General features: G+C 51.3%; 3 protein-coding genes across 5 annotated transcripts; all 3 read left to right on the top strand.

Annotated features, from left to right (window-relative positions):
* Window positions 1-902: 902 nt before the first annotated feature.
* On the top strand, window positions 903-11,065 carry LOC127587927 (protein transport protein Sec24A-like). 2 transcript variants are annotated; one of them, XM_052046396.1, is made up of 23 exons: window positions 903-1,271; window positions 2,859-3,425; window positions 4,047-4,172; window positions 4,681-4,725; window positions 4,809-4,978; window positions 5,282-5,469; window positions 5,554-5,656; window positions 5,907-6,033; window positions 6,283-6,392; window positions 6,489-6,601; window positions 6,687-6,805; window positions 7,275-7,330; window positions 7,481-7,687; window positions 7,797-7,920; window positions 8,107-8,265; window positions 8,337-8,510; window positions 8,594-8,704; window positions 8,796-8,971; window positions 9,150-9,287; window positions 9,404-9,508; window positions 9,754-9,846; window positions 9,925-10,028; window positions 10,106-11,065. In XM_052046396.1, the coding sequence occupies exons 1-23, from the start codon at window positions 1,217-1,219 to the stop codon at window positions 10,218-10,220; spliced, it is 3,285 nt and encodes a 1,094-aa protein (XP_051902356.1). In that variant the 5' UTR covers window positions 903-1,216; the 3' UTR covers window positions 10,221-11,065. The 2 variants fall into 2 exon arrangements, with proteins under 2 accessions (XP_051902356.1, XP_051902355.1); XM_052046395.1 differs by having other exon boundaries at window positions 4,044-4,172.
* A 1,189-nt stretch (window positions 11,066-12,254) lies between these two features.
* Window positions 12,255-15,441, top strand: LOC127587954 (guided entry of tail-anchored proteins factor CAMLG-like). 2 transcript variants are annotated; one of them, XM_052046431.1, is made up of 4 exons: window positions 12,255-12,585; window positions 12,963-13,396; window positions 13,478-13,543; window positions 13,748-15,441. In XM_052046431.1, exons 1-4 carry the CDS (start codon window positions 12,417-12,419, stop codon window positions 13,991-13,993), a joined length of 915 nt encoding a protein of 304 aa, XP_051902391.1. In that variant the 5' UTR covers window positions 12,255-12,416; the 3' UTR covers window positions 13,994-15,441. The 2 variants fall into 2 exon arrangements, with proteins under 2 accessions (XP_051902391.1, XP_051902392.1); XM_052046432.1 differs by having other exon boundaries at window positions 12,256-12,585; window positions 12,966-13,396.
* Window positions 15,442-16,118: 677 nt separating this feature from the next.
* LOC127587935 (probable ATP-dependent RNA helicase DDX46) lies at window positions 16,119-23,659 on the top strand. The gene is made up of 23 exons (XM_052046407.1): window positions 16,119-16,247; window positions 16,505-16,675; window positions 17,097-17,219; window positions 17,318-17,405; window positions 17,523-17,694; window positions 17,768-18,033; window positions 18,247-18,354; window positions 18,434-18,599; window positions 18,679-18,799; window positions 19,207-19,382; window positions 19,467-19,588; window positions 19,690-19,768; window positions 20,312-20,394; window positions 20,468-20,632; window positions 20,755-20,917; window positions 20,998-21,191; window positions 21,263-21,400; window positions 21,472-21,621; window positions 21,766-21,993; window positions 22,113-22,331; window positions 22,443-22,587; window positions 23,222-23,295; window positions 23,370-23,659. The coding sequence occupies exons 1-23, from the start codon at window positions 16,231-16,233 to the stop codon at window positions 23,415-23,417; spliced, it is 3,216 nt and encodes a 1,071-aa protein (XP_051902367.1). The 5' UTR covers window positions 16,119-16,230; the 3' UTR covers window positions 23,418-23,659.
* Window positions 23,660-23,769: the final 110 nt, after the last annotated feature.

The following is a 23,769-nucleotide window of genomic DNA, read 5'->3' as shown; positions in this document are numbered from 1 at the left end:
ACAACCAATCAGTCAAAGTAAATCCAATAAGCATGATCGTTTAGATTTAAAAACACTAAACATATACAGTGCACGTTTATTGTTCCGTTGTCGGAACATGCGTTTCTGAGGCGGAACTATTTGAGTGAGGCACCAAGCCCCATGTTATCGAACTTCTTTACTTCCGTAACGCGTTATTTCTCATATGACCACATCTTACCGAATTATAAACATATTGCGCACAACCTCAGTCAAAACGCGATCCATATTGTCATGCTAGGAACATTTTGATTCGTTTGGTTCGCGTTAGTTAGTTTTCAAATTGTGTCAATGTCAAACTGTGCTGTATGTTACATATACACCACATTTGACAATAAAGTTGTACTTAAAATTGAAAGGTTTTATTGAGCATACTTTTGGTGTAAAAATGTGACAATACCATTTGATCTTTACAACCGGTCTCCTGACTCTGCAAGTACAAAGAAATAAAAAATGATACAATGTTCTGGAAAGAAGAATGTAAATGTCCTGGATTTGAATAACAGTATTCTTCATGGATTCTTCCATTAATAAGGAAAATCAACACTGATGAAAATATTCGTTGGCTGCAATCCAAGATCCCACATAACATTTGAGGCAACTTTCAAACCACATGTGGAGCCTAAGTGAGAAGCACTGCCTGCACGGCGTTCAGATGGGCACAGGTTCTCGTTTTATGTGACTTTCTCCCCTGGTAATGACTTTTACGAAGCCGCCGGCTTTGTTTGAGACTATCTGACCACTGCTAGAAACAAACCAAAGACATTAGCGAAGCGCATTTGGAAGTAGAGACAAGTTGACATCCACAAGCAGCTCTTGTTTCTCCTAGACTGCAAAACGGAGAGCACGACAGGAAATGCCACGTGTACACACTGCGCATGCTCGACAATTTCGACGTTGATCCTTCTTGGGTGATCCCAATTTCCGGTTTGTACACGACTGCTTTCGCCGAGGCCTTGCTATTGCCGTAGTGTCACTCGCGACGGGGACTTTTCGTCCCGCAGCCATGGCCGTGTGATCGAGCCAGCCAGACAGTCACATTTTTCAAGACAAACCCACGCCGCCGGCACGTGGACGTTTGTTTCTTAATCCGCCGACTCGTTCCACAACCAGTTGGCGAAAAGGAGAAGAAGAAGAAGAGGCTAATAGCTCCCCTAAGCTAACCGCTCCCATTCGGAACCCGGTGACCGTTTTCAAGATGTCAACGGCGGGCTTCAACGGCCAGAATGTGACTGGGCAGCCATACGCCAACGGTAAAGTATTGAGGCGAAAGGCGGTCACTTGTTTGTCTGTGAAATGCTTGCTATTTGCTCGCTGATTCGCCTTTAAAAAAAATAAGGAGGGTGGGGGGGTTAAAGAAAAAAAGACGCCGTGGTAAGTTCGTCAAAGACCGTCGAGTCAACTTGCTCAAAGTTCGACCTACTTTCATAATAAACGCGTGGGTGTGACGTCGTGTCATCTTGATTTTCACTTGGTTTGTGGCGAAAAAAAAAGCTCGGGCCGGAGTTTCGAATTTGTTTGAAAAATGAGCCTTCTGTCATTGGGCGCTTTAGTACATTTCAGTGGCGGTGAGCAGCCGCGTTTTGATTCAATGAACAACTTCGTCATGTGCTCTCAAGCTTCTGGAAGCTCTTTTGTGGTTCAATATCCGCGCCCTGTTGTCTTTAGGACAATCGGATGATTACGATATCAGCGTAGTAGCGTTCAAACTTTTTTTTTGCCCTACTTCTCACTGTCAATGTGGCACATTGGGACTTGATCCAGTTGAGAAAAATACCTCAACTCTTGTGCACGAATCTCCTCTTCCTCAAATGTATACTGTACCTGTTTTAATAGAGCCCAAAGCTGTTATTTTGTTGTATGGGTGGCAACAGGTGGTTGCCAACGTTACAGAGAGAGCATTTTGTGAAACCTCAAACACTATAGAACAAAAATTAGACTGAGAAAGGGCATGTGATGGCAAAATTATCGGATATACAGCTTCGAAACACATCGTGAGTGATGCTGTCTCATCACATTGCCCCTTTTTATGAACTGTGATCACCACACACACACTTTCTAATGACCACAACATACTGTTGATACTATTAACGTACAACTGACATAATGCGTTTGAGTGTCTGACTGGTCTGACTTCCAACGTGTTGGCATTTCCCGTAGGTGAGAAGCTGAGATTCATCATCGCCTAATCTTGATCGTCAAGTCATAAACTGTGCTGATCTCGCATGAAATGTTGCCGTTGAATTACTAGGAATGTTCTTGTCATACTGGAAAAGATTTTTCCTGTTACTCAAGCGGGGGAAAAAAAATGGATCAGAGAGCCGCGTGGTGTCAAAAACTCCACTTTTTCGGGAAGTCTTATCTGCGGTCACTCCCACGGAGCCACTCGGGGGCAGATCAAGATGAAGGTAGCCAGTATGCAGGTACAAGTGTTGCGCTGGCTTGAGCTCGTCAGTCAGGTGTGTTCACTTTTAAGCGAGCGCGCGCCACCAACCGGTGCGTTTGTGCGCTTTGTTTGCTCACGCCGCCGTCCAATTGCCGGTGGGAAAGGGCCTTCTCGGTTTACGTGTCATTTGACTGTCAAGTGGACGCGAAAGTCAAATAATGCATCCCGTGCGCCGCCTCGAGTGTTGGTACGAGTGAGCAGACTGGAGGCTTTCTCAAGATGGCTGTCAAACAGAACGCATACAGTCAATAAAACGCTCAAATGATGTTTTGTTTATTTGCGACCCCCAGTTGATGTTGACTCCAGAAGTTAACGTGAGGGAGATTTTTTTTCCATCCTGTGTCCCGTCCATCGTATTTGAGGCGCTGACTTTGACATGTCCGACGGTTTGCAGGTCCTTCACAGAATCCGGTTGGTGTCCAGCAGCTCCCAGCGGTCAATTACGGCATGACGCAGCAACCGAGCTACAACCCGATGCAGGCCAAGGCCGCGGCGCCCCCTCCCCCCGGTCCCGGACTCTATCCCTCCGGGCCATACCAGCACATCCCTCCAGTCAGCTCCCATCAATCCGGCCCGCCGCCGCCCTCGTCCTATCCATCCCCGCCCAACCAACCTCATCACCCCCGACCCCCCCTGGGCGGCCCCACGTCCCGCACCCCTCCCCAGTCTGCCGGCCCCAGTCCCGGTCCCCGGCCGCCCCCCGCGCGGGCCACCCCTCCTCCGCCACCCGCCGCGTCTTTGAGCGGCTACTACCCCAACGCCCAACATCAGCAGCAGCAGGTTCCTGGGTGGCAGTACAACTCGGGTCCGCCGCCCCCCAGTCCGGCCGTGAACGCGCCACCCCGGGGCTCGGCGCCCAACCACGTGAGCCCGCCCGCGCCTTACAGCTCCGCGCCTTCGCCCTCCATGTCCCAGAACGCGGCCCAGCCCCCCGCCTCTCTACAAGGATACGGCCAGCCAGGTAAGAGCTCAAAATGGCCTCTGGCATCAGAACAGGAAAATGATCCAAATGGGGAAAACGGAGCATTTTTGGGTCTCAATCAGAAGAAAAAAAAAGACGCAAACTGCACGGTTAAAAATCAGAGCAGTTGCCTTGTCCGATCGTAAAGGTTGTCGAATTAAAAAAAAAAAAAACAATCTCCACTTAAATGGCTTTATGCTTGTGTGCGTTTGTGGCTTTGAATCAAAGTTGCTGGTGTCAGATAAAGTATCTGCGGGGTGGATATGTTGGAAGGAGGACCTTGCCCTCTACTCCCGCCGCGAACAAGTCAACACACACACACACACACACACACACACACACACACACACACACACACACTTGGGTCACTGGGAATTGGCTCAAAGTTCAACGGCACACGGCGACAGAAAGCCTGCCCGCCGAGTTGCCCTCATCTGATCAAATGACATCATTTTCATCTGATTGTAGTTATTTATTTCCGAGAAGAAGTCATTTCAAAGAGCAGAGGCGCCTCTACCAACCTTTATTGTGACTATTAAAAAAAAAAGACTCCCCCCCCCCCCCAAATGCTTTTGCGTCTGACCAGAAAGTCACCAATCAAATGTTTTCTCGCTCCAGCAGGTGCCGCTTCTCCGCCGACGAACCAGGCGTCCTCACAGCAATACTACTCGAGCAGAGCTCCCTATGGGCCCCCGCCCGTGGGCCCCCCGATGGCCAACGCCACCCCGCCTCCCCCAAAGGCTGACGGTACGCCATTCTTGCGCTCGGCTCCCCTTACGTCTCGTTTTTGACAGAGCGGGAATTTCCATCATGTGAGTTTTGTCTTTTCTTTCTTTTTTTTTTATGTCGTTTCCCCTCCACCTCCATGCCAGATAATCGGGCTTTAGCTGACGGGGAAGCAAAAATGCTCAAATGAGTTGTGATATTCCGAAAAATGGGGCAAAGCGTCACGAAAGTCCAAATTGACCCCCCCCCCCCGAATGCAGGCCGTGACAAACGCGGCCCTTGGGTTCAAACACAAGCCGAATTGTGTTCCTCCATCCCGCTGGAATGCGTGCAAGCGTCTGCAAAACCTTCCGGGGGGGATCGATTGCAATTGCCCGTCAATCGTCGTTTTGTTTTTGAGCGTTGCCCTCCAGTGGCCTCATTGGACGCCGCATCAAGTCCGCCCGCTGTCTTTTTTTTGCGTCATCTCTTTGGTGATGTCGGTCGAGTTACACGAGTTCAAAACTCATTTCTGCGCCTTTCCAAACAGGAACGCTCGCCGGCGTCGGCGCCAACCACGTGGACGGCAAACCGGGTACGTGTGTGAAAAGGCGCACGGGGCAAACGTCTTGAATTTGTTCCTATGTTGCTTTATTTTTTTTGCTTTGGGGTCTCCAGCCGGGCCACCCCAGCATGTCCCGCCGGGTCACCACTTGGGCCACTACCCGTCCCTGCCGCCCGGGTACCAGCAGCCCGCGGCCCCCCACGCCGCCCCCTCGACCGTCTCGCACCCGGCGATCGACGGCGCCACGCAGCCTTACAGTCAAGCGCCTCGGCCGTACCAGCAGGTGAGACGGCGTGCACGGCTGCTGATCTGCTGCACCTTTGTTGTTCCGTTGACGTGTGAGCATGCTTGCAAGCGTTTGCTTTGCACTCGGCGTAAACGCATCGTCGCGGCGAAGATGCCCCTCGGTGCGTGTTTGCGGACCAACACGCTCCGCCGCTTGTCATGCGTTTGCTTTGCGCGAGTCAACCCGTCGTCCGGACGAAGCTCGCCTCGAACGCGCCGACGGCTGTTTTGCGAGGCCAAATAATGAGCGGGGCGGCGTTTCGCAATCAACACGTTGACGGCGGCGTTCTTCCCCTTCCAGCCGCCCCCCGGGCCCGGCCCGGCTCACCTCAGCCCGTCCCTGGCGGCCATGAGTCTGCAGTCCGGCACCCCCGAGAGCCTGCGGGTGGTCAACCTGCTGCAGGAGCGCAACCTGCTGCCCCCGGGCCCGCTGCCCGCCCCCACGCCCTGCCTGCCCCAAGACCTGCAGAAGATGAACTGCAGCCCCGAGTATGGACCACGCTTTTCATTGTGCGCCCCCCCATCTGAAAATGTGAGCGTAACGCAGGTGGCGCCGGCGCGTCTTGTGTCCAGGGTCTTTCGCTGCACGCTGACCAGCATCCCCCAGACGCAGGCTCTGCTCAATAAAGCCAAGATGCCGCTGGGCCTCCTGCTGCACCCCTTCAAGGACCTCTCCGTAAGGCCGCCTCGACTCTTGCAAGTTGCGCTTTTGGGCCGAGTGGTTTCCTCCCCGCTGGCGAAATGTCCCCGTTGCCATCTAATGAGCATTGAATAGCACAAAACTACTTCCGTCTTGTTGATTGGGCAGCACCTCATGCGAAGAATCGTTCCGCTTAGCCGCCGGGGAACCGTTGCAAATCGTTTCCCGCAAGCGCCGCGACCAAGCGTGCCGTAGCCACCCCTGGTTTGTTTTCTGCTTCCGTCAGCATCTTCCCGTGGTGACGTCGAGCGCCATCGTCCGGTGTCGCTCCTGCCGGACGTACATCAACCCGTTCGTGTCCTTCCTGGATCAGAGGAGGTGGAAGTGCAACCTGTGCTATCGGGTCAACGACGGTAAGAAGCCGGCAGTGACGTCCTGCTCCTCGTCGGCAAAAGCATTCGAGCGGCAGTTCCGTCATTCTTTGAATTGAATTGGACCTTTTGAAACCTGCAAGAAGGTTCCGTACGTCGGTGCCACTCTGATTGGAAATCAATTCCAACCACGCATGGGTGCGGATTTGGCATCGGAAGGATTTTTGAGCGGCGTCAAAATCGATTTGGAGCTTGCCGTGTATGACCTTGCTCGTGCTCGTGTGTGTGAAGTTCCAGAGGAGTTCATGTACAATCCAGTCAGTCGGTCCTACGGAGAACCACACAAGCGACCCGAAGTGCAGAACGCCACCATCGAGTTCATTGCTCCTTCAGAATACATGGTAGGCCTCTTCCGGCGGCTTAAGTTGTACGCGGATTTATTTTGTTTTTGTTTCTTTGAATGCCATTTTTTTTCCCTGCCCGATGCCCACCCTTAGCTGAGGCCGCCGCAGCCGGCCGTGTACCTCTTCGTCCTGGACGTGTCTCACAACGCGGTGGAGACGGGCTACCTGAAAGTCTTCTGTCAGTCGGTGCTGGACAACATCAACACGTACGTCAACGCCGCCGCCGCCGTTTCTTCCGCGTCCCCTCGCGGCGCCCGCCCGAGACTGACTGCACGTTTCCTTGCGCCAAAGGCTCCCCGGAGACGCGCGGACAAAAGTGGGCTTCATCACATTCGACAGCACCATTCACTTCTACAACCTCCAGGAGGGCCTCTCCCAACCTCAGATGCTCATCGTGTCCGACATCGAAGGTGACGCCCTGCGTCTTTGATCGCCGTCCTCTCGTTATTGGCTGAAAAAGCAAAATTATGATGATCATTATTTTTGTGGGGTTTGGTTTTGTTGTTTTTTTTGGTGCTCAGGCCAAAGCCATGTCTCATAAAAGTATGGCTTTGGCGCCACCTGGAGGCATCTTTGGCGAATGAACTACATGAGTGACTCGAGTCCCAACTGAAAAGCAAATTCAGTTTTTGAAGCAAGCAAATGGCCTTAGTCTGTTGAGTGTGATGCTCACGCCACCGTCAGGCTAATAAATAGCATTGATGTCCCAGTTTAATCCTGTAAGCAAAGGATATTTGAACACAAACGGTGGAGCACCACTTGTAGACAGATGTAACAATACTTGCTGGTCTATATTCTTTATCCTCGGCAGGGACAATATGATTATTTAGGCTGCGTCAGTATTGTGATTTACGATATATCTGCTTGTGTGTCCCCCAGATATCTTTTTACCCACACCCGACAGCCTTTTAGTCAACCTCAACGAGAGCAAAGAGGTGAGAAATCATCCTTCTCGCGGATGAGCGAAAGAGCGACGATGTGTGTTCTCAAGCGCGGAACCTTAGCGAAAGTTTGAGTTGTGCCGAAACGCGGAACGCTTGGATTCGTACATGCTAAAGCTAACGCGACGTCCGTGCGTCTCGCAGCTGGTGCAGGACCTCCTGAAGAGCTTGCCGACGTTATTTGCGAATACCATGGAGACTCAGTCGGCGCTGGGCTCGGCGCTGCAGGCCGCCTTCAAGCTGCTGTCGCCCACCGGCGGCCGCTTGTCCGTCTTCCAGACGCAGTTGCCCAATCTTGGCGTCGGGGCGCTCCAGTCCAGGGAGGACCCCAACCAAAGAGCGTCCGCCAAGGTGCCAGCTGGACGCTGGCTTGGGATCGGAACTGGGATGAGAACCGCATCCTCACAGATGTTGTTTTTTGTTCGTTTGTTTCCCCCCCACCCGCCCGGCACCCTTTCAGGACATCCAGCACTTATCCCCGGCGACGGACTTCTACAAGAAGCTGGCGCTGGACTGCTCGGGGCAGCAGGTGGCCGTCGACCTGTTCCTGCTCAGCTCGCAGTACTGTGACTTGGCGTCTCTCGGTGAGGCCGCATTTTTATTCATTTTTATTGGCTTGACCTTTATTTATCCGGGCTAACGTGTACAAAAGATGTCTTTTTAAATTGTGGTCTCGAGTTAAGAGCAAGTAAGAAATCCCCAAAATCCACCTTTTCTTGAAAAGGTCTTTCAAAAGACCTGCGATTTCTTTTCTCCTGCGTCTCTGGCAGGTTGCATATCGCGCTACTCGGCGGGGAGCGTCTACTACTTCCCCTCCTACCACCACCAGCACAACCCCGCCCAGGTGGAGCGCTTCCAGAAGGACCTGAAGCGCTACCTGACGAGGAAGATCGGCTTTGAGGCCGTCATGAGGATACGCTGCACCAAAGGTGCGCCGGAGACCCGAAAGAAAGAGCGCCCTCTGCCTGTCGGATGACCTTTTTTTTTTTTTTTTTCGTAGGGCTGTCCATTCACACGTTCCACGGCAACTTCTTTGTGCGCTCCACCGACCTGCTGTCGCTGCCCAACGTCAACCCGGACGCCGGCTACGCCGTGCAGATGTCCATCGAGGAGAACCTGGACGAGATGCAGGTGGTCTCCTTCCAGGCCGCGCTGCTCTACACCTCCAGCAAAGGTCGGCGCCGACGTCCCCGCCTCCTCCTTTGCGGCGCGGCGCTCGAGCGCGGGAGGGGGTTTGAATTTGACTCCTATTAACAGGAGAGCGCAGGATCCGCGTGCACACCCTGTGCCTCCCGGTGGTCCACTCCCTGTCGGACATCTTTGCCGGCGCCGACGTTCAAGCCATGGCCGGCCTGCTGGCGTGCATGGGTGAGGATCACGCTTGTTTAAAAATATATATTTATAAAGGAGGAAACAAGCCCCCCCCCCGGCGGTACGTAAAGGTGCGCTCTCCTTTCAGCCGTGGACCGCTCGGTGACGGCCAGCTTGAGCGACGCCCGGGACGCCATGACCAACGCCGCCATCGACTCCCTGTCGTCGTACCGCCAGTCGGTGCTGACCATCCAGCAGCCCGGCTTGCTGGCCCCCGCCTGCCTCCGACTCTTCCCGCTCTACATCCTGGCGCTGCTCAAGCAGGTCTGCCGCCATCGCGACGCACGCTTCCACTTGAGGCTTCGTTTCTGGAGCTCTTTCAAACAACATCCGCCGCTGTGTTGAAAGTGCTCTACGCGGAGCAAAAAGAATTCTTTCAAAAGGAAAACAATTAATGAAGAACAATTATCCCCCCCCCCCCCCCCCCCCCCCCCCCCCCCAGAAAGCATTCCGGACGGGCACCAGCACCAGGCTGGACGACCGCGTGGCCTCCATGTGTCAGCTCAAGTACCAGCCGCTAGCCTACGCCATGCTGACCATCCACCCCGCGTTGTACCGCGTCGACGATCTGACCGACGAGGTGAGGGCGTTACGGCGACGCGATCGCAAGCCACTCCCCCCTGGAGTAGGCGCCGGATGCGGGCGATTTATTCCCCCGGCGCGTAAGGAGCCGCGTTGCCTTCCTGCCTCCCCCAGGGCGCCTTGAACGTCAACGAGCGGACCGTCCCTCAGCCGAGAGTGCTGCAGCTGTCGGTGGAGAAGCTGAGCAGGGAGGGAGCCTTCCTCATGGATGCTGGAACGGTGCGGCAAGAAAGTGATGAGTGCAAAAAAAAAAAAAAAGAATTTCAGCCATGTCAACGGCAGCCGCTCTTATTTTAAACACGCAGTGAAATTTGCTGTGAAAATTGCCGCTGAAGGGGTGAAAAATGTAAAACTATATAAATGATTGGTTTGAATTTGACATTTACTTAAGCAGCTGTGAGAATGGTGAGGGGGCGGGGCCAAAACGAGTTGTCGTTTTCAACATGTCGCCAATCTCCATGCAGATCATGTATCTGTGGATCGGACGCAATTGCAACCCCAACTTCCTGACTCAAGTCCTGGGTGTCCCCAGCTACGCCGCCGTGCCTGATAACCTGGTGACATTTCTTTCTTGCCTAACAGAAAAAGCAAGCGGCAACTTTCAACTCATACTTACAATGCTCTTCCCGTGTCAGTACTTTCTGCCAGAGCTGGACACTGCCGAGTCTCAGAGGACCAGAGCGTTTGTGGGCTGGCTGAGGGAGCAGAGGCCCTTCTTCCCCTCGCTGCACATCATCAGGTGGGCAGCTACACTAAAACCTCTTGATGTCGTGTTTTCCTTTATTTGTCTTTTGTTTTTAACCTTTTTCGTCCCAGGGACGAGAGCCAGCTGAAAGTAGCGTTGATGCAGAACCTGATTGAGGACCGCACCGAGTCGGCGCTCTCCTACTACGAGTTCCTGCTCCACCTGCAACAGCAGATCTCCAAATGAGCCGTTTGTGTGCGTGCATGTGGAAAGGGCGCAAGTGCATGATGGACGCTTTCAATTTAGCCTTGGAGGTGATCCAATAAACAAATGTGTGTATGTATATATTTGTGTGTGTGTGCGTGCGCATATACATGCAGATATGTACGTATGCATATACATGTATATGTGCGTGTGTGTGTGTACATGTACTATATGTATGTAAAAGATGGAAAGTATCAGTTTTTATTCTCATAGAACAATAATGTCCAAAGTTGAGGTATGGCTCAGATGTGAGCTCATTGATGGCAAAAGCACAGAACGTTTCCTCGAACACGTCGCATGTATGCAAGTTTGTGTGCGTCTGCGTGTGTGTGTTATCAGGCTAACCGAGGTGTCCGACTGTTAAGTATTTTCATCACTTTTATTTTCTTTGTGAAGATTTCATCTTTCTATGTGGCGCGCCGAACAAATGCCAGAAAAGGGCAAAGAAAGCATCAGGCGCCCACTTGAATGTTGCGTTGCAATCTTTTTTTTTTGGGCACCCCTCCTGTTTAATTTATGAGCCTCCGAATATAATTAAAATTCAATGATTGCCTTGAAGGGGAACTCTACTTTTACTACCAAGCTTCCTGTTGAAACCCAGACTATATGTAAAATATTTTAATATAATAGAATACAGGAATATTTTTTTTTTTTGTTCGTGAACACGAGACCTAACAGAAAAAGCCATTGTGATCTTTAATCATGCTTATTGATACTTGTTTATTGAAAATACTGCATTATATCAATGGTGGAGAGATGCTAATGACATTTTAGTATGACAGATTAGGTGACATGTCAATGAAATAAAATGTTTGGGACTTTTTAAATGTAGTGGGCTTTTTGGGGGGGGCAGTCACTTTTTTCCCCTCCCCTTGTGTGAGTTGATCATTTGTAATTGTTGTACAGTCTTACAAAAAGCAAAACCTATTTAGAAAACAAACGAATAGGGTCGAAATTGTCTGATACAGAAAAAATAAATACTCTGCTTACTCAAGTCCTATGCATGTATTGTCACTTCCATCTTTAAAATGAAATATCTACACAAACTAAAAAAAAGAGAAAATGCATGCATACCTAAAAATTGTGAAAAACTGTACAGCGGTAAGGGCGGCCCAGTAGTCCGGTGGTTAGCACGTCGGCTTCACAGTGCAGAGGTACCGGGTTCGATTCCAGCTCCGGCCTCCCTGTGTGGAGTTTGCATGTTCTCCCCGGGCCTGCGTGGGTTTTCTCCGGGTGCTCCGGTTTCCTCCCACATTCCAAAAACATGCGTGGCAGGCTGATTGAACACTCTAAATTGTCCCTAGGTGTGAGTGTGAGTGCGAATGGTTGTTCGTTTCTGTGTGCCCTGCGATTGGCTGGCAACCGATTCAGGGTGTCCCCCGCCTACTGCCCGGAGACAGCTGGGATAGGCTCCAGCACCCCCCGCGACCCTAGTGAGGATCAAGCGGTTAGGAAGATGAATGAATGAATGAATGTACAGCGGTAATTTTCGATGATTAACATGGAAACGGCATTTGTGTGTGTGGGTGAAATGTACATTACCCGTGGAAATATTCGGTGTAGCAGTCCTGTTTTCTACCCCCTGTCAAGTCACAGTACTTGCTATAATACTGTCACGTTAGAGAAAGGAAAACCACAGAGGCTGATGCACTTTATAGCTTTTTATTCAACAGAAGAATTGTAAAACACAGAGCACACGCGCTGCTTTGCACCACTGCTCCTGCCCAGGCACTCGCACAGACTCTGCGACGTCACATGGCACCCCGTGTAGATCGTACTAAGATAAGGAAACCTTTATTTGTCTCACAATGGAGAAATTCCCAGAAACTCCTCTCCTACATTTTATTTAATATTTAAGTACCCTATTTCACGCTCATGGTTCCCTTTTATGTCTCAAGTACCACCTGGCCAATCAAATGCAGAAAAAAAATATTTACTATTCATAATAGTGTTCATCATGTAATACGACTAATATTACATTAAAAAAGTCGAGTTTACAAGCGTTCGCTTTGTGTCCTCTATTGGTGACGTCATCGCCGCGCGACATCGGCGGTCCATCCCGTGTTGTTCTTCAGTGATCCGACCGTGTCCAGAGTTATCGCCGCACGTTTTTCTACTTTAATTTTTTTTCGTTGTTTTATTTCGTTTTGATTGACGTGGGCTCATTATTTTGAAAACATGGAGCCTGCGGAGGGCCACACCACCGACGATAAAACGACGACGGCGGGCTCAGCGTTGTCGGCAGCGCAGAGGCGAGCGGAGATCCGCAGGAGGAAGCTGCTCATGAATTCCGAGGATAGGATGAAGAGAATTGTAGGCTACGCCAAGAACGAGGCTGACAATAACGGTATGGTGACTGACGGCTTACATTTGGTACAGTAGCCGTAGCTGCATCTGGTCCCTACCGATCAGGCGATGTTAACGTGACGTCACAACGAGCGAACAGGCCTTTATGAGATCAAATCCTATAAAATACGCGACTTAAATTCACGAATCATACTTGTTGGTATTTTTGTTTGAAAAGACTCGTCTCTGGGTCACGACAAACGCCTTATTTTGTATGTTTGAAAAAACGCAAACAACGACAGTATGTCCCAACGAAATACCCGGATGTACGACGTCATTTGTCTTGTGGAATTGTATACTGTACAAATTCAGAAAACCTCTTGACTCTTCTTCATCTTTATTTTGAAAAGTGTGTTGATTGTCATCACTTATATCCAGTAGGGTCACCCCGGCGTCCATCAGAACCCCGCTTCCACCTGGACTTGGACCGGACAGATGCATGGTCATCTTCCCAACCCTCCCCCAGACCCTCTCCCTTCCTGCCGGAGTCAGTCAACCTGTCCCGCGGAGCCACCCCAGAGACGAGGGACTCGCCACTGCCAGACGATGCGGCGATGATGGCGGACGGCCATCTCCGAGGGATCCGGCAGAAGCCCAAGGCGGAGAAGGTGGCGGGGGATGACCCCGGCGGCCTCCAGCAGTACCTCTCTCGCTTTGACGATGCCATGAAGCTGAGGGGCCAGTTGGTCAATGAGAAGCCGGCGCGTGAGGGTGAGGCAGAAGGCGAGGAGTTTGACCCCTTCGCCGTCTTCAGGCTGGTCTGCAGCGTCCTCCTCGCCGTTTTTGTCCGAGTGTTTGTCTGCAAGTATCTGGTGAGTTGTCGCATGTCTGATTGATTTAGAGACACTCTAGCAGCAATGTGACATTTTTTATTTCTCCTTTTGTTATTTTAGTCGATATTTGCTCCATTTCTGACGCTGGAACTGGCCTTTATGGGCTTGTCCCAATACTTTCCTAAGGTAAGTTCTGGGTTTGGTCGCGTGACGTTTGCAATGAGGGCCCAAGGGCACTTTGACGTTGATTCAAATTGACAGCAGGGGGCGGTGCTGTATAAAATGTCAGCCCCACTGAGATGGCCGGAAGATAGCAGGATTCATCTGCCAAGTGCTTATTCCACTAACAAAATCCAGAACAGTTAACGGTTTTGCCCGCCGTGGTTCCAGATGGAGAAGAAGGCGCAGACCACGGTGCTGACCGCCGCCCTGCTGCTGTCGGGCATCCCCGGCGAGGTCATTAACCGCTTCATGGACACGTACCGGCGTATGGGCGACGTCTTCGCTGACCTCTGCGCCTACTTCTTCACATTCATCCTCTCCCATCAAGTCCTGCTGCTGGTCGGCTCCGAGGTCAGCGAGCCGGGCGCGGGGGCAGAGGCCCCCGCTGCTGCGGCAGCGGCGGCGGCGCAGTGACCGAGCCCAACCGTCCCCCTGCGCGACTGTTGAGGCAGCAGGGCATGTTTGTGTGTCTTTTTTTTTTTCTTCATGGCACAAGTGAGAACTTTCCAACGCAACGTTTGTACCTTGACTTGCGAGCGCGCGAGCTGTTCAAAGTTTTGCAGTCACAAGCCGCCGCTTGGTCAATTCTGCGAGCTTAATTTTGCGTCAAGACGAGCGAGCTTCAGAATACGCCGCCGCTTGAGTGAAGTGGAAAGAAATGGAGTAGTTAATGGTACTGTAATACCCTTGCGTGTGGGCAAGGAGAGTCGCCGAGGCACTTTATTGAACCGGACAAACACGTGCAAACTCGATAGCCAAATAGCAAAGTCGCCTGTGTCATTTTAGCTTTGCAGCATTTACTTTGGTATTTTTGCGCAGTGTAATTTTTTTTTTTAATGCAATAAACAGTTTTTTCTTTATGAGAAATCCATAATTAAAAAATTGTGTTGTTTTGGGGAATGGAGTAGCACCCACTGATTCATCTTTAGTGCGGTCAGTGCCTGTATTTTAATTTGTATTTATTTAGTTTTTTTTTTTTTTTTTGGTGGAAAACTAGAATGTTTTCCCCCATTTATTTTTCAAGATTTTTGGGGGCGGCCTGCAAACAAACAAATTCTTCCCTCTTTCATAGCATTGATCAACAATTCACATAATGTCACAAATTTGCGGGCCGGGTAGGTCCCAAACTTTTGTGAATAGCAGGGGTCCGCTGTAATGGCATTTCTATTGATTTCAATGGTAAAAATCGATATGAATAAATTGAGTTATGAGCGGGCTGCGGAGAGGAATTCAACTCGTGAGTCAAGGTGCAAGCGTACTTTTTCGCTTTTGTGTCACACGCTTCCGCCTTACGTGTTTTCTATCTAGTCGCCTATGCCTCTCTTTTTGATATCTTGCTCATTAACTTATTACTGTGACGATTTTTGACAGGTTAAACGCGTGCGTGTTTTATCCGGAAACCACTCGGACTAATTGATCTCTATACCTCCATCCATCCATTTTCCGATCCGCTTTGGCCTCACAATGGTGGTGGTGGTGGTGGGGGGGCCTGGAGCCTATTCCAGCCGTCTTTGGGCAGCAGGCGGGGGACACCCTGATCTGGTTGGCAGCCAATCGCAGGGCACACAGAGGCGTACAACCGTTCCACACTCACACCGCGGGTCCAATTGAGAGTGTTCAATCAGCCTGCCATGCATGTTTTTGGATTGTGGGAGGAAACCGGAGCACCCGGAGAAAACCCACGCACGCCCGGGGAGAACATGCAAACTCCACACAGGAAGGCCGGAGCGAACCCATGACCTCTGCGCCTGCTGAAGTCGATGCGCTAACCACGAGACCCACCGGGCCACCCATCTGTATACGTATACATGTGAAATTATTCAATGTTGACATGGTACAAGCATTAAAACTGTCAAGCCAAATGATTTGTCCAACACGCTGTTTTCTTTTCGTATTTGACTTTCAACATTCTATTATTACATACTTATTCTTAACACTCAATACACACTTTGACACGTTTTAAAAACACATTTTAATACTAAATACTCATTTTATGTTCAATTAGAATTTAGGCGGTTATGTCATAAACATCAAATAAAACAACCTTGCAATTTTCTATTTTAATGTTTTTTGTCATTTTTAAAACTGTTAGAATTACAGTATTCACTAGTAACCACATAAAATATGACCTATATGCAAAATATTTAATTTGAATCATGACAAAAACAAACGTGCAGCAAATACAGCACTGCTCTGGATTGAGCAAATCATTTAATATGTTGACTAAATAGCAAATGGTTTATTTTACGAATATTCTCGTATTTTATGCGAATTTGTTAATTTTAACGAAGTAATACATGCTCATAATTTACAGCCTCCAGCAGCAAGAATGTAGGTAGAAAGCGGGAAAAAAAACAACAAACACCGTTCATGTAACATGTTAGTTTTGTTTTATAGTAAATTAATCCATTATTGAGTCACTCGATAATAAAAGGTTAGTGAGGAAAAATGAATACCAAAAAACAAAAAAAGAAAACCTCCCGCCACTTGGTGGCACGCTGAACAGGCAACGCGCCACATTTCCACAACAGGTGTCGCACTTTGGTGACGTAACGAATTTGAGCGGAAGCAGCCCGAGATCCTCCGTGAAGGCGCCGCGACGAAGTCAAACATCAGTCGGGAACTCATTGAACTTGTTTCACATCGTTACCATGGGTCGCGAGTCGCGGTACGTCCGAGAGCATGTTGAATTCATTTTCTTTTTTTAAATTATGCATTCTTTTTTTTAAATCTTGTGATTTCAATTGATTTATAATGGTCCCACGCCGCTCTCTACCAAGATAATCTTAAATGCGAACGTTAGCATGCTAACTACGCCGTCAACTACAAGCATACATTGCCCGCCAAGTCTCGCTCGCATATGAACACAGTTTTCACACAATGGTTTCACGTTCGCCTTTAAACCACCATTGTGTTGATGTTTAGACATTACAGGAAGCGCTCGGCTTCTCCGCGGCGCTCCGGTAGCCGCTCGAGGAGTCGCTCTGCGGACAAACGCTCCAAAAAGGACGACCGGGACCGAAGCCGGAGGGAGAGGTCGCGCAGCCGAGACAGACGCAGGTCTCGCTCCCGCTCCCGAGACAGAAAGCGTGTCAGGTGAGGCTGAATGAATGACATTTGGATTTTCCACTCACCTGATCATCCGCCCATCCCTCCGTCCTTTTACAAGTGCATCCAATTGTAAAAAAAAGTTCTCCAGTACACGATATTGCCAAAAGTACTTGGGCAAAATCGCCACTGACAAATTGAACCACACACACCTTCAGATAGTGAACAGCCACAAATATTTTTTTTATTTATTTTCCTTCGTATATGCAGAACTTAAATACCAACTTGCCTACTTACATTTATTTGTTTTTCTTACTTTGGAACTGTGCACATTAATCAACACAACAGTGTAAATGCGCCCGGATTTAACATAAACAGCAGTTTTCAGCCGTAGTCCCATGGCAGATTTCTTAATGGGGGGAAAAAAAAAACCTTTGCCATAAAGTGTCCTCATTCTTCTTCTGGGCAGACGTTCCAGGAGCAGGGAAAGGAGGAGATCCAGGAGCCGAGAACGCAAGAGGTCTAGCAGCAGGGGCCGAGCCAGGAGATCGCGCTCGGCCACCCCCAGCAAGAGCAAGAAAACTGATGAAAAGTCTGTCCTCTTCCCCGCCAAAAATACTGACATCACACTTTCAGTAAGTTCTAATTTGAACTTTGTTCTCTCTCTCTCTCTCTCTCTCGTCTTTGCAGGGCAAAGAGCAAAGAGAAAGAAAATCTTGATGTTGTATCAGACCGGAAGAAAATTAAGGAGGAAAAGGAAGAGGAGAAAGTTGAAGATGTAAGTTTTGTGAGAAACGGCGCTCCTAAAGAACATTCTAGTATATGTCAACAAGTATTCAATAGCCTCGGCTCTATTAAAACAAACAAACAAGCGTGGTTTCATGTGTTCCCACAGCAGCAAGACTTTGACCAGAACAAGCTGGAGGAGGAGATGAGGAAGCGGAAGGAGCGCGTGGAGAAGTGGCGCGAGGAGCAGCGCAAAAAGGCCATCGAAAACATCGGCGAGATCAAGAAGGAGCTGGAGGAGATGAAGCAGGGCAAAAAGTGGAGCCTGGAAGACGACGACGGTGAGCGCGGCGCGCGACGCCCACCGCGCGCCTAACCCCCGGTCGGCTCGTAACGCGGACGTCGTCGTTGCAGACGATGACGAGGACGTGCCTGTCCCGATGGAGGCAACCGAGGGGGAGGAAGAGGAGGAGGAGGAAGCGGCCCAAGACAAAGCGGAGGTCAAAGAAAGCGAGGTCAAGGAGGAAAAGATGGAGGAAGGCGAGAAGGACTCAAACGCCCCCGCCGAGAAGCCGGACGAGGAGGAGGAGGACGACATCGATCCGCTGGACGCCTACATGGAGGAGGTGAAGCAGGAAGTGAAGAAGTTCAACATGGGAGGCGTCAAAGGAAACGACAAGGTGAAGCCAATTTTTTTGTGTTTGATGGCGCCATTTTCGGCTCATTTTCTTCAGTAAGAAAAAGTCCGACCCCGGCACCAGTTTCAATAATTCTGAGCGTGTCCATCTTAACACAATTGAACGGAAGGTTTCAGTTCAGAGCAGCCATTTTGAGTGGGACGGTGTGCAAAATGGATTGTTATTGGATTATTATGAAATTTATCTTATCAACAGAAGGGAGCAACAGTGACTAAAGTGGTGACGGTGGTGAAGACCAAAAAAGGACCTCCCACTCACAAGAAGAAGGGGGAGCTGATGGAGAACGACCAGGATGCCATGGAGGTGAGGTGACGACGTCTCTCTGGCACCGGCGATTTTTCTGCGCAAGTCAAAGAAAGCTAACGGGATCTCGCCAATGCAGTACTCGTCGGAGGAGGAGGAAGTTGACTTGCAGACGGCGCTGACGGGCTTCCAGACCAAGCAGAGGAAGATCCTGGAGCCCGTGGACCACGGCAAGATCCAGTACGAGCCCTACCGCAAAAACTTCTACGTGGAGGTGCCCGATCTGGCCAGGATGTCCCCCGAGGGTCCGTACGTGGCGCCGGCTCCATTTTGAAAAAGTTTGGGAACGCAAACGATGCGAACGCGCCGGCGTTCTGTTTACAGAGGTGAACACGTACCGCTTGGAACTGGAGGGAATTACGGTGAAGGGGAAAGGCTGTCCCAAGCCCATCAAGACTTGGGTGCAGTGCGGCGTCTCCATGAAGATCCTCAATGCCCTCAAGAAGTCAGTAGGAATGCTGAAAAGAGATGGCTCCGACTCGGAAGCTCTCATTGGCCAACGCCGGACAGGCCCCGCCTTTTCGATCCAAAGTCGCGGATGCTACACTACATAGCATCATGCCCGCGGCGGACCGAATGCTTGCGATCGCTTCGTGATGTCAAGTCCATTTGAATCCGTCGCGTCGATGAGAGAAAGTGCGGAACGCCATCGATTCCAAAATGGAGCGCCGTGATCGAATCAACGTTTGAATTCACCGGCGTTGGCCACGAGGCGGTTAAACGAGTCCGGCCAATCGGGTTAGAAGTCAGCGTCGGTCGACAGCCGCGTGAGCGTTTGCAGCCACACTTTGAGGGGTCGTTCACATTGCACGATTATTTTTTTTTGCAAATTCTTACTCGCCCTCCTCATAGGCAGAGCTACGAGAAGCCCACCCCCATCCAGGCCCAGGCCATTCCCGCCATCATGTCGGGCCGCGACCTCATCGGCATCGCCAAAACGGGCAGCGGCAAAACCATCGCCTTCCTTCTGCCCATGTTCAGACACATCATGGACCAGCGGCCTCTGGAGGAAGCCGAGGGCCCCATCGGTAAGAGACCCCCCCCCCCCAGCCCCCCAGCGGTGTAGCAAACGGAGAGGAGAAACCCCCGGCGTGTCGCTGTTCTCCCCCCAGCTGTGATCATGACGCCCACCAGAGAGCTGGCCCTGCAGATCACCAAAGAGTGCAAGAAGTTCTCCAAGTCGCTGGGACTCAACGTGGTGTGCGTCTACGGGGGCACGGGGATCAGCGAGCAGGTAAAACGCCCCCCCCCCCCCCCCCCCATCTACAAAAACAAAACCGGCAAAAAGCTCGCGGCGCTTAACCGGACTCCCCGGGGGGACCGTTCGTTTGCCAGATTGCCGAGCTGAAGCGAGGCGCCGAGATCATCGTGTGCACGCCGGGAAGAATGATTGACATGTTGGGCGCCAACAGCGGTGAGTGCTGCCATGTTTTCATTGCCGATAAATACCGGGGGGGGGGGGGTTTCGGTGCATCGCCGATCAGACAAACTTTGAACGAGAATAAACCAAAAAAAAAAGCAGGTAGGTGCCCCCCGATCCGCTTTTGACCGCCAGACATGGCAACGCGTTGCATGCATGTCGCCGTCTTGCCAATGTGCGCGTATGATGTGCCACAAGTACCTGCGCTTTTCTCGTCGTGCTTTTCTGGCTTCCACACATGCGAGGTAATCTGTGCTGTTCCCCTTCTTTGTAGGTGAAAAGCCGTACGGGTCACATAAATGCTTGAGCGGGGGGCTCCGTTCCGTCTCTTGTTTTGTATCTCGAGGCGCTTTTCTGACTTTTTCAGGTCCCTCGCCAAGATGGTACGCAAGACGAGATAGAAAAAAAAAAAAGAGTCACATTTTTTAAAAAGTTGCTACACTCGCCACCGTAAAATAGTCCACGCCGCATCGCTTTTGGCAGAATTCGCCAGTTTTCGCCGCTCGCCTGACGCGTCTCTCTCTCTCTACCTGGCAGGTCGCGTCACCAACCTGCGCCGGGCGACGTACGTGGTGCTGGACGAGGCGGACCGCATGTTCGACATGGGCTTTGAGCCGCAGGTGGGCGCCGTACGCACAATCGAGCGCGCGCGTCGTTCCAAACAATTAGCGACGATGCCGCTCCCGCGCTCAGGTCATGCGCATCGTGGACAACGTTCGTCCGGACCGGCAGACGGTGATGTTCTCCGCCACCTTCCCCAGAGCCATGGAGGCTCTGGCTCGGAGGATCCTGGCCAAGCCGCTGGAGATCCAGGTGGGCGGGCGCAGCGTGGTCTGCTCTGACGTGGAGCAGCACGTGGTAAGTGTCCCAAAGAGTTGATGAATTTTCGAGTGGCTCTTTCATCTTCACCTTCTTAAACGTGAATTTAAGGTACCCCATTTGAATCATCGGTGGTGGTAAATCTTTTTTTTTACCTGCAGCTGGTGATCGAGGAGGACCAGAAGTTCCTGAAGCTGCTGGAGATCCTGGGCCACTATCAGGAGAAAGGCTCGGTCATCATCTTTGTGGACAAGCAGGAGCACGCCGACGGTCTCCTCAAAGAGCTGATGAAGGCCTCGTACCCCTGCATGTCCCTGCACGGAGGTAACCACCCAAGCCGCTTCGGCCCCGGCCTCCGCGCCGCCCAACCACTCCGTCCTTCTCACGCCACTTTTTGCGCTCAGGCATCGACCAGTACGACCGCGACAGCATCATCAACGACTTCAAGAACGGCGCCTGCCGCCTGATGGTGGCCACGTCGGTGGCGGCGCGAGGCCTCGACGTCAAGCAGCTCATCCTGGTGGTCAACTACAACTGCCCCAACCACTACGAGGACTACGTGCACAGGGCCGGGCGCACGGGCCGGGCGGGCAACAAGGTCTGTTCCCCGTCCCCCTAAAAAAAAACGCAGCGGGGCGGGGCTTCACTTGCCATCCCGTTTCATTCCAGGGGTACGCCTACACCTTCATCACGGAGGACCAGGTCCGATACGCCGGCGACATCATCAAAGCCTTAGAGCTGTCGGGTTCTCCCGTCCCGGCCGATTTGGAGCAGCTGTGGGCCTCCTTCAAGGACCAGCAGAAAGCGGTAAGACCAAAGCAAAGCGTGGAAAAATCGGGACCTCTCCCAACCTTTTCTCGGTCGGCCCGCCGTCGCAGGAGGGCAAGTCCATCCGGAGCAGCAGCGGCTTCTCGGGCAAAGGCTTCAAGTTCGACGAGACCGAGCACGCCCTGGCCAACGAGAGGAAGAAGCTGCAGAAGGCGGCGCTGGGACTGCAAGATTCCGACGATGAGGAGGGCGCTCTGGATGTGAGGAACTCGAATGTGTTTTGCGTGCGCCAACTGGGGGGGGGGGGAGTCAACGGGGACACGCATTGGAAGCGGTCCACCTCCACTTGCGATCACCACCTTGACGTCCAAAGTTGTCTCCTACACGGATGGATTCCCTTTCAGATCGAGGAGCAGATCGAGAGCATGTTCAACTCCAAGAAGCGCGTGAAGGACCTGATGGCTCCCGGAGCCGGGTCGGGCGGGGGCGGCTCGGCGGGCGCTTCGTCCGGCTCGCTGAGCGGGCTCTCGGGGCTTGGACCCACGTCCGCCGGGAACATCCAGAAGCTGGAGATGGCTAAGCGGCTGGCTCTCAAGATCAACGCCCAGAAGAACTTGGGAGCTGAAGCTCAGGTATGTGAAGAAACTGCTTGCGACATATGGTCAAGTCAACTCCGTACTAGAAACCAAATATAGAGGACCCCGGCATATTTGTACATTTATGTACACCCCCCCCCCCCCCCCCCCCCCAGGACGTGATGCAGCAGGCCACCAACGCCATCCTGCGCGGCGGCACCATCATGACGCCGTCGGTGTCGGCCAAGACCATCGCTGAGCAGCTGGCCGAGAAGATCAACGCCAAGCTCAACTACACGCCGGTGGAGAAGCTGGAGGAGGAGCGGCAGGCGGCCGAGCAGTCGGAGACGGTCAAGCGCTACGAGGAGGAGCTGGAGATCAACGACTTCCCACAGGTCAGTCGGGCGGCCTGGCGCAGGGCTCGCGACCGCCTTCGCGTTCGTGTAATATTTTGATTGATGGATTCATTTACCGTCATACGCCTTCCCAAACGTGCTGTTCCGCAGACGGCCAGGTGGAAGGTGACGTCCAAGGAAGCCCTGCAGAGGATCGGCGAGTACTCGGAGGCCGCCATCACCATCAGAGGGACCTACTTCCCTCCGGGCAAGGAGCCCAAGGAGGGCGAGCGCAAGATCTACTTGGCCATTGAAAGTACGTATTTGCCCTTAGAATACAGCTGGGCCACCAGTCCCTCTTTAACTGTCACAATTATTATTATTTAGTTTTTTCCATCCATCCATCCATCTTCTACCGCTTATCCGGGGCCGGGTCGCGGGGGCAACAGCTTTAGCAGGGAAGCCCAGACTTCCCTCTCCCTAGCTACTTCTTCCAGCTCTCCCCGGGGGATCCCGAGGCGTTCCCAGGCCAGCCGGGTGACATAGTCTCTCCAGCGTGTCCTGGGTCTTCCTCGGGGTCTCCTCCCGGTGGGACATGCCCGGAACACCTCACCGGGGAGGCGTTCAGGAGGCATCCGAATCAGATGCCCAAGCCACCTCATCTGGCTCCTCTCGATGTGGAGGAGAAGCGGCTCGACTATTTCGTTTTTTTCCCCCCTCCAATTGTTGCGTCGTTGTTGCTTACCTGTTCAAAAAGAAGACCCCGCTGATGTGCACTGCTTACATAAACGGCAGAGTTGAGAATTAGGGATTTGGTCATGATATTTACCGAGTCTCCCAGAAACATATTTTCTACCAGCTAAGGAGCGAAACGTCTTTACTTAAATTCAGATTTTTACCGTCGTGGTGTCAGAGACGATGTGGATTCTAAATGGTGGTTTCATTTCCAGGCGCAAACGAGCTGGCTGTGACGAAAGCCAAAACGGAGATCACACGTCTTATCAAGGAAGAACTCATCAGATTAGTAAATAACATTTTAATGACTCGTCTTGTTGTTTTCTTGAACATTAACTCATTAGAAAATATTTTCTTTTGCAGCAAAACTCCTACCAGCCGACCAGCAAAGGACGATACAAAGTGTTGTAAAGGAGACTTGCTTGTCATCAAAGAATATTTGGTTGTGTTTTTTGTTTTGTTTTTTAATAATGCTTTCTTCCCAGCATATATTTTTGCAGGTTTTTCAGTGGTGGTAATTATACATATAAATACCTCCTAGCTCCAAATCCACAAGTCATCACCGAATTTTTCCATGGATTTTCCATGACTTTACCTTTTTAAATAATTTTTTTAAACCCCTTCACCTCCTTAATAAATCATAATGTTGGTGAGGGCGTTTTTTTCATTTGTATTAATATATGTGTCTGCAATGCAGACTGCATTTTCCATTATTTAAGAGTCTACTTTGTATATTATTCATCAGTGGTGGCGCACACTGGTT

The sequence above is a fragment of the Hippocampus zosterae genome, chromosome 16 (genome assembly GCF_025434085.1).
Source record: "Hippocampus zosterae strain Florida chromosome 16, ASM2543408v3, whole genome shotgun sequence".
Lineage (NCBI taxonomy): Eukaryota > Metazoa > Chordata > Actinopteri > Syngnathiformes > Syngnathidae > Hippocampus > Hippocampus zosterae.
The sequence above is the reverse complement of the archived record's forward strand: the minus strand, read 5'-3'. Positions and strand labels throughout refer to the sequence as shown.